The sequence below is a fragment of the Netta rufina genome (genome assembly GCF_964035555.1).
Source record: "Netta rufina genome assembly, chromosome: 10".
Classification (NCBI taxonomy): Eukaryota; Metazoa; Chordata; class Aves; order Anseriformes; family Anatidae; genus Netta; species Netta rufina.
The window spans coordinates 10,032,634-10,046,305 of NC_140133.1; the positions used below are offsets into that span (position 1 = coordinate 10,032,634).

Here is a 13,672-nt window from a genome sequence, read left to right on the forward strand (position 1 = left end):
CAAGTCAACAGCATAGTGCATAGGATGGAATGGGGAGTCCAGTACATGCTGTGAAAGCAGCAGCCAAGGTGAGGTACAGAGAGTTGGTTTTCTTAAGGAAATGCAATGACTTCCTTAGTTTCTGCAGTAGGTCTTGCAGAGATAGCTATTCCAAGCTGATTCAAAGCAGATACGACCAACTGTACCAGCACTCTTTAACCATCTGTGCCAGCAAAATGGGATATGCAGTATTCAGCTGTGGCTCCTATCAGATGATACCTTAGTTGGGAGTGAAATAGCCAGCTAAGATTTACTTCCTTTCTATTCTTCAGACTTACCTGTCACCTAACTGCCTTCTTGTTTTGTGTTAGTAGTTTTTGAAAGTATTTCCAAGACAGACTGCTACTAGGATAGTAGTTTCAAAACACTCAGGCTTTAATATTCATTCTACGGTGGTGTTAAGTTCTGTTGAAAGTTGCCTCAGAAGCATGTGTCAGACCACTTTTGTTAGTCACTTCTCAGAAAGAATATGGAAATCTAGAGATACTGAAAGTACAGCTCATCACAGAATAACTGTAACTATATTTCACATTCCAATTGTGATAAACACCTTCCTTCATGATTCACCTTTAGCTGGTGCACATGCTAGAATCTATTTGGGAAAAGCATGGTTGCCTCTGATGAAGAAAGAAGATGGAAGACAACTTTGGTATAAACTGTAGTCCTGGCAGTGAAACCCTCCATGGTCATGCAGGGCTGGACACTGAAATAGACATGGTTCTCAGCACCGTTCCCTTTTCTCCTTTAAGAAAATATCCAATTTTCTCCTCTTAAGGAACAGTGTATGTCTAGCCAGGAGTAAGGATGCTCAGTTCTACCTCTATCTGGACAGCAAAGATGCAGGCATTTCCAAATATAGCACAAACAGTGATGCTGACATCAATATTAGTACTTCTGGCACAATTAGTGAAGTGCTACTGGCCGATTATATGTCAGCAGAGGTAACAGTGTCTTTGTTTTGCACTGGACACTGATGACCCTGCTGTCAGTAACTTGAAAAATGTCTATCTTTTCTAAGAGAAATATGTCCAGGGAGCAAGCTTTAGCACTGATATCTGGATCATGGAAAAAGTTTGAGTGTAGGGTTAAGAACTGCTCTAAGGATTACTCCCAAGAGACAGCATGGACTGGTTTCTATCAAGTTTGGTACTTTCTGGCTTCTGAGGTTCAACATTCGTAAAATGATTTTCATCATCAAACTTCACCATCTGTGCTGATGGCACTCTACTTAAGGCTGTGCAACAACTGTCCTGTTTCATACTGTGGAAATGTTGCTCTGGTGACCTGCATGGTTTCAAAAAACACAAAGAATAACGATAATGTGATATGGCCTAGGGGCATAACAGTTCCGGAAGAGACTTGTTGTGTAGTACAAATGGGGCCAGCCTCTACTGCAGATACGCCTCTCTGAACCCAAGGACAGATACTACAGAGATCACTCCCAAGCTACCTTTATATATAACTGTACAAAAACACCAAAGATGCTTCAGTGTCACTTCTCAGACGTACTTAGGCTTGCGGGCTATTGCTCTCTTGTCTGGGAGATCATATCTTCTACATAATGTGAATTATGACAATTTAGAAAATTATCTGTGGAAAAAAAATGCTCATTTCTGATGCAGTTTTTCATCAAAAGAAAAACTTTTTTCCTTAAAAGAACAGTCCAAAGCGTGTGCCAGAGCAACAGATAATAGTTTTTAGAACAACCTTTCTATCTGTCATGGTTCCATCTTAATCTGTTAGTGCTGAAGTTTTCTTTTAATCTCACGCAACAGTTACAGCTATGCAGAAATTCAGGTGCAGCTTTCTGGTCTACTCTGTGCAGATCCTGCCTGCGTGTCCTTGGTTAATAACAACAAGGAAGTTCCGTACAGATCGCTTCCCCTATATATGAGCCCTAATAAAATTGTGGACGTTATATCAATGATTTGGGATGACTTCTGTAGCTTTGTGAATTCCAGAACTTAGTACCTACACTAAGTAGACACAGAGATGCAGTCAAAAATAAGAAGACGTATCTATCCTGCAACATATTTGTACTTCAGGGGAAATCCCAATTCTGACTATTATCAAAAACAATACTGCATGACTAGCACAGTATCTTTTGGGGATCACTGCGAGACACCTTTCCCTTATGAGCAGCTTATTTACTTTCACTGAGAATGTTGATTCATGTTGTGAAATACAAGATCAGGTAGGATGCATTCATTGCTCGTAACGATGGTTCCATGTTGGCTAGGATTTCTTGCTAAGTACATTTCTGACTCACTGGAGCATTGAGTCAGAGCTTTGAAGGAGACAGACTTCTCACCTGTTTTGAGCATCCCAAAATGCCTTTGAGTTCAAAAGCCAACTTTTTTTTGTGATCAGACCTAAAAAGCCAATACAGAAAGTTTCAAAATGACTGAGCATTAATACAAAGGATTTTAGTGTTCACCCGTCCATCATGTTTTTGTGTGGTGTGTCTTTGCTTCCAGGCTCCATTTCAGTCTTTCCCGAGGTCTCTTGGACTGTATCAGATTGCACGTCTCCTCCAGGCAACTTCTCTTTTCAGAACCGAAGAGGCCCAGTGTGTCTTCTTCCTGCTGCTTTTAGCATTTCCCAGTCTCTTATGCTACAGTTTCTGTGCTAGATGCATTCTCACTACCTGCCCTGGTTGCTGAATTGTTCTCACTACTGCCTTTTGAAAGCATACAATTTTAGGAAAGACAAGGCAGATTGTGTCACGGTGAATATTGGCTCATCTGAGGGAAGATCTTCCTTCTGGAATGTTAGTACTGTTTTTTATAAACCTTATTGAAATTCCCTTGAGCATTTCTCTGTATGCTTGTTTTACTATTTGACACCCAAGCTAATTTTGTAGTCAATTTATATTACTTAAAAAGAAGAGGGAGCTCAAGGTCTTCTGGATGCTTCCAAAATAAGGTAATGCTGTGATTTCAATGCAGCTTTGTTCCAAGATTGTGTTAATCTTGTATTTAAATCAACATAATGATTTCCCACTCATCTTCCCCCAGCCCTCAGAGTTGTTCCAAAGCTCTCATCCTTCCCAGAAGGAAGAAGCCCTATGTATCTTAGGTAATACAACGTATCCTGGTCTTTTCCTGCTACCTCTGTTTCTAGGTGTTCAGCCATATCTTTGTGTAAATTTTCAAAAGTACTTAGGTTTTGGATCTGTTGTCATATCAGACCAGAGGTGAGAAACTGTTTCCTCTGAAGATTCAAGCTTACTCAACTGAAGTTCAGGCTATTCACACTTTGGAAGCATTAAAACGTAACTATGCTGTATGAGTTTTCTTCTTTTTTGTTTTTTTTTTTTTGTTAAAAACCTTACTCTCTATGATAACTGAGTTCGGTATAACTATTTAAATCTCTCTTTTATTAATTGCAGTCAAGTATCCTTGATGCCACTGGTTTGGGCTGTTTTTATGTTGGTGGTGGTGGGTTTTTTTCTTGTTTGTTTTTAATGTACGATTAGGTCTTTATAGACCCCAGCATTGGAAAGAACTAATCTTCGTAAAGTAGTTCTTTCCCATACCTCATGTGAAGCTTTTCATATTGGTGATTTTTTAGAAAGCCATGCAGTTAGAATTATTATGAAATTATCTTGCTTATCAAGCAGTGTCATTTTAAAATGACAGCAGGATATGGAAAATAAAGCCCTTATGGATGGGATGCCAAGACCGTGGCTGTGGAATTAAATTTATTTATATTGCATAAAAGCAAAAAAATAAGCGTAGCTTTTCCTTTTCTGGGTCCTAAGTTGTGTGTGTGATTCATGTGCAAAATAATTATTTAAAGATTTTCTCGCAGGGGTGGGGTTTTTGGATTGTTTGGTCCATGTCATGGTAAGAATTCTTCCATTTGTAAAAAGCCATTACTGTAAAGAAAAAAAAAATGGAATACAAATATAAGGCCATCTGTGCCCACTTTTTTTTTTTTTGTATTTTGACTGTGATACAGTATTTTCTTTGTGAAATTGAAAAGCATCTAATGTGCGAAGCCATCAATATGTGCATGCCCTACCATTTTCTGATATTTTGACAGCTGCCCTTTGAAAAAATAGTTCTCTTAATTGCTGTTAATTAAAACTGGTAATCTCATAATAAAAATCCCCCTACCAAATCACAGATATTTTCACAGAAAAAATGCAGAAAAAGTTTTTACTATCTAGAGCATTAACTACCACCCCATGGTTTTTGGTTTTTGAGCTATGTTGCCAGGCACTGCTGAGATTAAAGCTATGTCAAATCCCTTCTTATCACAGAGCTTCAATTTCTCCAAGACATACAAGATAAAGCCTACTATATGCTACGCTGGTATGTTAGGTGGCAAAGAAAGCCTAGAAAGTACGTTCTCTTCTTGCAGCAGCAAAATAAGACTTGAAGAGAAAACACTGAGGAAGATTTGTAAAGCTTAATTCTTTGGCTTCAGAGAGACGTGGTCGGTTAGCTAGTAAATGTACCAAACAGTGTATTTGCAAGTCATTGCATATACTGCCCAGAGACATATACTGCTCCTTTTAAATGGAGTAAGAAGACACAACTGTGAACTTATTACTTGCCCACTGTAATTTAACAATATAATGCTATTTGAAGGGGGCTGAAACTTCTCCTTAGAATAAGTTCTCTTCTATGCACAGTCCTTGTGCTCAGATTTTATTGTGCTATCTATAGGAACAGCACTATAACCTGAAGTTCAGTGTTTATGTGCATTGCCTTCATAATCTCCATCACTGAGATTTGGTTTCTCAAGTCACATGGGAAAGAAATTTGGTGTGTGAACTAAAGTTGATGCTTTAGTGTCCAGCAAAATAACATTTTTAATTCACTAAAATGGTTCAAAATAAGAATGATGGAAATTTGATGTCCACATTTTTATTTTTTTTTTTCAAAAATAGTATGATTTCATTTTACAGTGGTTCTAATACCACTCTGGTTTTTGAAAAGAAAAATACAAGATTTTATTTGAATGCTACTGAGATTTTTCCAGTTTATTTTTGCATTCTGCTTTCCAAAAAATGCAGCGTTAAAGGACAGTGTTTGTGCATAGCTGAATCCACCAGTAGTGTTCTGCCCATACACCTGAACATTTTAGAATTAACGGTTAGGACTAGAATGGGTATTAGTATTCAACTGAAAAGAAAAAAAATGTGAGCCCAGAAATAGTTATTGGATCAAGTTGCTTTTAAAGTCATATAAATAAAGTACATTTTGTTTTAAAATGATGTGAGATGATGACCATTGCTTCAACATAAGGGAAGGAGCGAAATGAACAACAAAAACTCAGCTTTGAACCTTTTTTCAGATCTTTCTCTTTCACGTCTGCACATGCTTCACTCACTCTCCCACCAGCTTAGGCAGAGTATTTTAATCAATTTGAGATTCCTGTTGACAGTTGATTTTTCCTCAGAAGTGTCTGGAGCAATGCCCGATATGTTCAGGGAGGATCTGGAGGCTGTATGGCATAAGTCAGTACATAACAATAAGATGATAGCGTTTAGTAGAGCAGAGAGGCAGCAGCTGTTGCTGTAGAGCACAAGGAGCCTTTTTGCATCAGAATCTAAAATATCAATGAAGATTCTCACAGCGCACAATATCTTTTTGAAATCTTGTCTTGGAGTTAATAACAAGAAAAATGTGTTGAATGGTGCTAATGTTTTTAGCAAGAAATTTTTGTTGGATTTTAATGCAAAAAAAAAAAAAAACGCATGGGGGAGAATGTCATAGAATTTGTTCCCTCTAATGTTTTCAGAAACAAGGGAATTGCAGTTGAGATAGCTTCTAACACGGGAATGCAAAGTGCTGCATTAATGAATTACTGACAAGAACTCTGACTATCTTCTTAATTTATTTTCTTTATTTGGAAAGATTTGCCTGTGCCAATAATGTTTTTTTGTTGTTTTTTTTTTTGTCTTCATCTTCAGCTACCCTTTTGCTCTTCTGTAGTTTCTCCTTTTCCCACTTACTGGGTTTTCTTCAAGCTTGTTTTTTTAAAAGTTTGGACATGCTATTCTGTAGCATGGTATTTTCAGGGTTTTCATATATGCGTATAGTTCCTTGCCCTAAAATAAATTCAGGGAGATCTTAAGGTCTTGTGTTTTTCTAAGCCAACAACTACATCTTAAAACTGAGGTTATTTCTTAGTTATTCCAATCCCCTGTCACTGTTCTTAACCTACTAAATTTAAGAGCTGTGCTACTTAAACTCTTAAAATGTTTTCAGCACAAATGTGGCCCTTTCTGACTACCACACCCCCAAATAATCCCAGGGCACGGTTTGTCAGTTAGAGGGGACATAAGTTTGCATGCAGGCTTCCCTGCTTTTGGATGTCTAAGACGGGGAGCTATGAACTAGCTTGCCTTGGCACCCCTCAGCTTGTATGGGTGCACAGCCTGTAGGTTCTGTGCATGGTTGAGATGCTGCCTTGCTGCTTTCATAACGTAACAAACGTGTGCCATACGAAACAGGATTAAGGCTGCACATTGAAAAGTCTTCAAATAAACCATGTCCCTGAGTCTCCCATTTTTTATCATCTTCAGACTTATGATTGTTTGGAGGAATTGCATCTATGCACTCATAAAAGGGAGATAGGTTCAAAAAGCACTTGAAGGTTTATTTAAGTTCTGACAGTCATGATGTAACTTTTTTTTTCTGTAGCCATCATGTGAGATGGAGACTCTGTGGTGAGGAATTAAAAGCCAAAAGAGGAAAGCAGAAGCAAAGGAACAAGATTTGAGACAGGTCTGGGACTTGTAGATAGGGCATGGGTGAGGGAGGCCAGAATGGTTGCAACTGAGGTAAATCAGACATTTAAAGTTATGTTGATATAGCAGTGTAGTAACATCTTCAAATCAGGGATTAAATTAACATTTTAAATGCTTGTTAGGATTTTGATATGGCGTTACTTGTCAGTGGAGTCTGACTTTTTTCTTTTTTTTTTTGTCTTTTAGAGAAAATGCCAACCAAATAGAGTCCTTTTATGCTTTGTTGTTGTTTTTTGTTTTTTGTTTTATTTTTTTTTATTACTAAATTAGAAATAACTTCCTGTTACTTAAAGTTGGAAGAGCTAAATGAATGCAGAGTATACTTTGTAATCCTTACTATTGCTCGTGGGAGTCTTGCAGACTTATTTTGGAGGTGCAATGTGTTCTTTATTTTAATGTTTCATTTTTTTCCAATCTTCTAGGATCTCAGCAGCAAGGACATGAAGAGAGATTTGTACATAGTCGCCCATGTAATTCGAATAGGTACAGTATGATATGTTACTTGAAATATTTATATAATTGTGTTTTTAAAGTATTCCAAGCATTTATTTTACTGACTTGCCATTATGATTTAACAAGTTAGAAATCTCATTTATAGGCCATGCCTATCTGCTCAGATTAATATTCAGACCATCTGTAGCCAAGTGTTAAAAAGTTACTGATGATTCTTTAACAATGACGGTTTTTTCTCAGTCTGAAACAAAATACTTGGCGAAACACCACAACTGGGGGGAAGAGTAGGGAACTAAAAAAGGCTTTTTGTTTTATGTTTCAAAATGTCATATGAGGTCTTTCTGTTGATGATACATAGCTAGTTTATGATGCAGGACATCAGCGTACCTGGCCATTTATGACTAGTAAGTCAGAGGCTGTTAGTTAAATATATATATATATATGTAAAAGATCTGATTTCTGCTGTTGGAGTCTGCAGTGCTTCCAAGAACCACATCCAAGTTTAGGCAGGTGCCATAAGGGAATCTGTCATACCTGTCAGTTGTTCTTTCTACCAGCTGACACCAAAAAGGAGCATCTGGAGTAATATCTGCCTGCTGGAAGCCTATCAATCTTGCAGCCCGACATCTAGCAACATATTCTTGCTTCTGTCTGGTTTCCCTTGGGTGCTAACAGAGCCCTACCCAAAGGAGAACTATGGATGTGTAATACTTTCTTATTTGTGTAGGGTCAACTCAAAGTTCTTCCTTGCTAAATCATTTTGTGTAGTTCCCATTTCTAGAGTGAGTTTCTGTGAGTACTCAAGGTGATGCAAGGCTTCATCTTTTCTTTTTGAAAATTATAGTAACAAGAATGGAAAGCCTTTAAGATTGAAGTTTCATTTGCAATGTATCTTATATGGTGTAACACAGTGTTTGAAGTAGTTCACGGACAGCTACGTGAATTTATTAGCTCAGCAGGGTGCTTAAATGAAGTGCCAGTATGGTTTCTGGTATGTGAATTAAATTGTTAGAATCTCTTTTAGATGGGAGGTACTGGATAGAAAAAATCTCTCCAGTTAATAGGGATATAATTAGTCAGTAATAGGGAGTTAAATGGTTCTGAATTATGAATGTGTATACTTCCACAGAGAAAAAAAGAAGTAAATGTTTACCTCTGTTGCATATTCTAAACAGCTGAGTAATGCATGTCTTTCGTGTTTCCCAGGTTTTCACTTAACTGAAAAATGGTGAGGTAGTGTTTGTAATGAAATGGCATTCAACCCTATTCATTACTAGTACCCATTACCAGCCACGGATATCTTCTCTGAAGTGCAGAAGGTCTAAATGGCTTAATGAAACAATAGCGTTGTTGTATTTTCCTGTGAATGACAATAATAGCCTTCAAAGTCACAGATGTGTTAAGAAGATCCAATTTTCATTATCTGTCTTCACTGTGTAGTGAAATGTCTGAAAGTTGTAATTACTCTGTATTACCTGAGCCCTATATCAAATGAAGCTTGTAGAACTAATTAAAGATGTGCTGTAGTTCAAGTTTAGATTCTTAACATTGATGCAAGATGTGCTCGACAAATTATGTGTGATGTTACAGGTTGGTTTAGATGATCATAGTGATTTTTCTGATCTTGACATTTTTGACTCTGTTAGAAAACTGCTTTACCAATAGGAAGTTAGTCATTGCACAGCTTCTTATCTCAGCATTCTCCTTTATATGCTCCAAGACAATGTGATAAATGGGTATATATTCAATACATTCCCTTTAAACAATTATATAAAGTGAAAATATGTGTAAATAGTGGATTAAAATGGAAGGACTACAGTGGATCACTGTGTGGATGCAGATTGGTGAGCACAAGACACATTCTTGGCTCGTTCAGGAGATGATTTATAGTCAACCAAGCTGGATGCAGATATGCGTCGTGGGGCAAATCAAAGATGGTCAGACATGGCACTGTTCACTTTGCCCTTTAGTGTTCTGTTAGCTAAACAAGCTCATACACCTTAATTTGAAGTAGCCCAGTGGGTTAGCTAGATTCAAGTGGACCTCTGAATTTGAAACAGTGTAAGAAGAAAAAGGAGTTACGAGTATAGGGAAGGCTTCAGTTTAGTTGTAATTTACTGTATGTATATGTACTCAGAGGGATAGTAGAACACAATTGATGGAATGGCTGCATTTGAGTGTTTAACTATTAAATTTCTGTTAATTTTAGGTCGCATGTTGCTAAATGATTCAAAAAAGGGGCCCCCACATTTACACTATCGCCGCCCCTATGGCTGTGCAGTGTTAAGCATCATGGATGTACTTCAGTCAATCTCTGAAATAAAAGAAGAGAAGGATTTTGTTCTCAAAGTTTACACGTGAGTAACTCTTAGAGTGTTTTTCCTAATTATTTTCCTTCTGTATATGTTAGTGATAAGATACTGAATGTGCCATAAGCTTCATTTGGTGTTTTATCCTCCTGACATGTTGAATTAGTGCTGTTGGCACTGGTTTCTCTGCATTTATTATTTCAGAAGCTCATACAAAGTAAGGAATATTATTACAGATGTTTCGGGTATGTTGAAATGCTTTTAAAAAAAATTGAATATTGCCGAAATGTGTGTGGCATGCAAAGCTGTACTTATATTAATGTGCCTTATTTAAAATCTGTTAAGCTCAAAAACATGAAAGATGCTGTATTGAGCTTGAGGAAGGGATTAGTTACTCGTGCACCATCTTCAATTTTTTATCAGTCATGATGACCAACAAAAGAACTAGAAAACAACTGAAGTAAACAGTTTGTGACCAAAAAACTCAAAAGTCAGAATGTTCTGAGCAAGAATTTATCCTCAGTTTATTTGTGATTTTGAACTTTAAACTGCCAATTATTATTATGAAATGTGGTCTCACAATAGTAATAAAGAGAGCACAGATGAACTGCAGGGAACATTTGAATCTCTTGTCAGTGAAGATAAATACTGGCAAGATCTGCTTTGCAGATGGGCTGAGATACAGCTGACATTACTCTGTGGTCTGTGGCCACCATCTGAGTAATAAGATAATTTTGGGGGGTTATTGAACTTTGTTATTCTGTGAGAAGTGCATTCAGCAGCAGAAAATCTGCCAGTCAAGTGAAACTATACATGAATAAAATGGCTTTCACTGTTCAGTGAAAGATTCTAGGATATTTTGTAATATGTTAGATATTTGTATGTGCAAAGAAAAGTCTCTCAGTCAGCTCTTCCGTTCTTGTTTTGCCAACAGTTATGAAAACTGTAGCAAGAATCATAGAATGGTTTGGATTGCAAGGGACCTCAAAGACCATATAGTTTCAACCCCCTGCCATGGGCAGCGACACCTCCCACCAGCCCAGGTTGCCCAAAGCCCCATCCAACCTGGCCTTGAACACCTCCCGGGATGGGGCATCCACAGCTTCTCTGGGCAGCCTGTGCCAGGGCCTCACCACCCTCTGAGGGAAGAATTTCTTCCTAACCTCTAATCTAAATCTCCCTTCTTTCAGTTTAAAACCATTCCCCCTTGTCCTGTCATTATCCGACTGAGCAAAGAGTTGCTCCCCATCTTTTTTTTCAGTCCCCTTCAAGTACTGAAAGGCTGCAATGAGGTCACCCTGGAGACTCTTCTTCTTCAGACTGAACATCCCTGGCTCTCTCAGCCTTTCTTCACAGGAGAGCTGATGCAGCCTCTGATCAGCTTTGTGGCCCTCCTCTGGACCCGCTCTAACAGCCCCACATCCTTCTCGTGCTGGGGGCCCCAGGCCTGGACGCAGCACTGCAGGTGGGGCCTCAGGAGAGCAGAGCAGAGGGGGACAATCACCTCCCTCCCCTGCTGGCCGCTCCTTGTGACACAGCCCGGGATGCAGTTGCCCTTCTGGGCTGCAAGTGCTCACTGCTGGCTCATGTCCAGCTTCTCATCCACCAGAACCCCCAAGTCCTTCTCTGCAGGGCTGCTCTCAATGGGTTCTTCTCCCAGTCTGTCCTGTCTGGGATTGACCCAGCCCAGATGCAGCACCTTGCACTTGGCCTTGTTGAACCTCATTAGGTTCATGCGGGCCCACTTCTCAAGCTTGTCCCGGTCCCTTTGGATGTCATCCCTTCCTTCTGGTGTATCAACCACACCACTCAGCTTGGTGCCAGCTGCAAACATGCTGAGTGTGCACTCAGTCCCACTGTCCATGTCGTTGGTAAAGCTATTAAACAGCACCGGTCCCAGGGCAGACCCCTAAGGGACACCACTCATCAGCCTCCACCTGGACACAGAGCCATTGACACCACTCTCTGGGTGCCACCTTCAAGCCAACTCCTTATCCACTGAATGGTCCACCCATAAAATCCATCTCTCTCCAATTTGGAGACCAGGATGTCATGTGGAGCCAATAATCTTGGCTTTTTGTAACCATTCATTTTCAGCTTATCTCAAACCAATGGTCTTTAGTTATGATATTTGATAATGTTGGCTTTGTAGAGATACGCTAATGTATTGCAACTGCTACATTTTGAATGTTTACCATAATGGAACATTCTGAATATAATTTCTGCTTTGATGCCTTTTTAATGCATCCTTAGTTTCTTATTTGCTGAAAAATAAGAGAAAAACCTCTAAAATACTGGAGTTGTCCATTTGTCAGTGACAAATCATCAATTCATGCAGCCTCTTAGAGCAATCCAAAGTTCCAGTACTATTATCAAGAAAAAAAACACAGGATACAGAGCTTCCCTCTTCTTTCTCCTAATCTGAAGTGTGCTGCTAATATGGATTCCCTGCAGACCATCCAAAATACCAGCTGTATCTGCCTAAATGCTTAAGTAGGTTTATACCATCTGTTGTTTTTTGCTTCTGCTTCCCGAAACCCTTTGTTTTTAACATCCACACACAGCCATTATTGTCTTCTCAGAGAGGATGTAGAGCAAGTAACAGTATTCAACTCTATAATCAGACACTTTTAATTTCTATCACCATCATCTTTTGCTTGAGTGTTGTACCTCATTCTTTTATGGCACTGCTGATTGGAGTGTTCTCTGTAAACTTGCAACATAAATGCTCAGAAGGGAAAATACACTGATGCATCTAAGGGGTGCCAGTTTATCCCTTTTGCAGCTTTAATAGCTGTTGATCTTCCATGACAGAATATTTTCACAGGTCTATCTGCTTACATCTTCTCTTTGCACATTCATCTGTTTAAGCTAACTTTTCTTGCTTTGTAGACAAATACTGAAATAGCATTTTTGTTTTGTAAATTTGAAATTGTACATGAATGCTTAAGCAACACTGAACTAATTTTCTTACCTGCTGCTCTTACTCTTACTATTGTTAAAATGCCTCAAGCCAAGCCAAAAACATCATAAAGATGAAATAAGGAGGGAAGTGTGTTTGTATTTTTGAAGGAGCAATAAGAAGCATTCTTTTTGCACTATCTGGCTAAAGCTTATATCCACAAAAGTCTTTTTATTGGGAGAAGCTGGAAAAAAGTTGAGACACTGAAAACCTAACAGACAATGAAACAAATACGTGGCATTTCAATTGAGACTATTGCTGGATCCACAAGAGAGAACACTTACAAAAAAATCAATTTATTTCACCAGTCTGCTTTGCTATTGTTAAAGATTTATGTCTGAAAAAGTCTTTCTGCTCACAATCCAGATTCTCCTGTTGGTTAATCCTGCAGTCATGTTATAATCTTACTAAGAGGATATAGTACCACAGCTCTAGATATAAGCTCATTATGTAGAAGCATGAAGGTTTACTTTTATAGTTCTTTTTAATAATATGCATTTAAAAGTGAGATGGAAACTAAAATCTCAATCCATGTATTTTTTTTCTTGGAAAATTTGATTTCATACTTTTATATGAATTTTTATCTTTAGTGCAGTTTTTTGCTTACTGCTCCTTACTCTTTGTGTTGATTTTTCCATTTCCCTAGAAATGGAAACCTTCGTGTATTTCTCTGTCACATTATCTTTTTCAATTTTGTTTTTGTCCTATTTTTTCTCAATTCTTTGTGTTTTACCTTTCTTCTCCAGCACGAGGTCTTAAAATTCTTTCTTCTTAATGTAGTGTATTGCCTGAATGCCTTTCCCTTTTGAAATTCAGTTGTTGCTGTTCGCCCAGCTGGACGTTGCATTTCTGTCCCCATCTGTTTGACATCAGGGTCTGATGTAGTATGGCAAACATTCCAAATGGTGAATTTACTGTAGAACCAGCCAACCTGAAGAGGTAATGGATGGCTTAGGAGGAAATTCTTAATGAAACCAGAAATACATTTGGTAATGTATTTGGTATTTAGACAAGTAAAATGATAACAAAACACAATAAAATGCATTACTGGTAAGTGTTTTCAGGCCAGCATTTCAACCTTGTGAGAGTATTCTTTGTGTTCAAGATGTAAAGTGCAGCTTACGTCAGTAGTTGGTACAAAAC

General features: G+C 38.3%; 1 protein-coding gene across 1 annotated transcript in view; it reads left to right on the top strand.

The window, feature by feature from the left end:
- DOCK3 (dedicator of cytokinesis 3) overlaps window positions 1-13,672 on the top strand; it is a gene marked incomplete at its 5' end in the record, with an annotated part of 212,463 nt that overhangs the window by 104,890 nt on the left and 93,901 nt on the right. Inside the window, 2 exons of the mRNA XM_084292895.1 lie at window positions 7,228-7,288; window positions 9,468-9,615. Coding sequence (XP_084149021.1) covers window positions 7,228-7,288; window positions 9,468-9,615 — 209 coding nt within the window. The remainder of the gene's footprint in view (window positions 1-7,227; window positions 7,289-9,467; window positions 9,616-13,672) is intronic.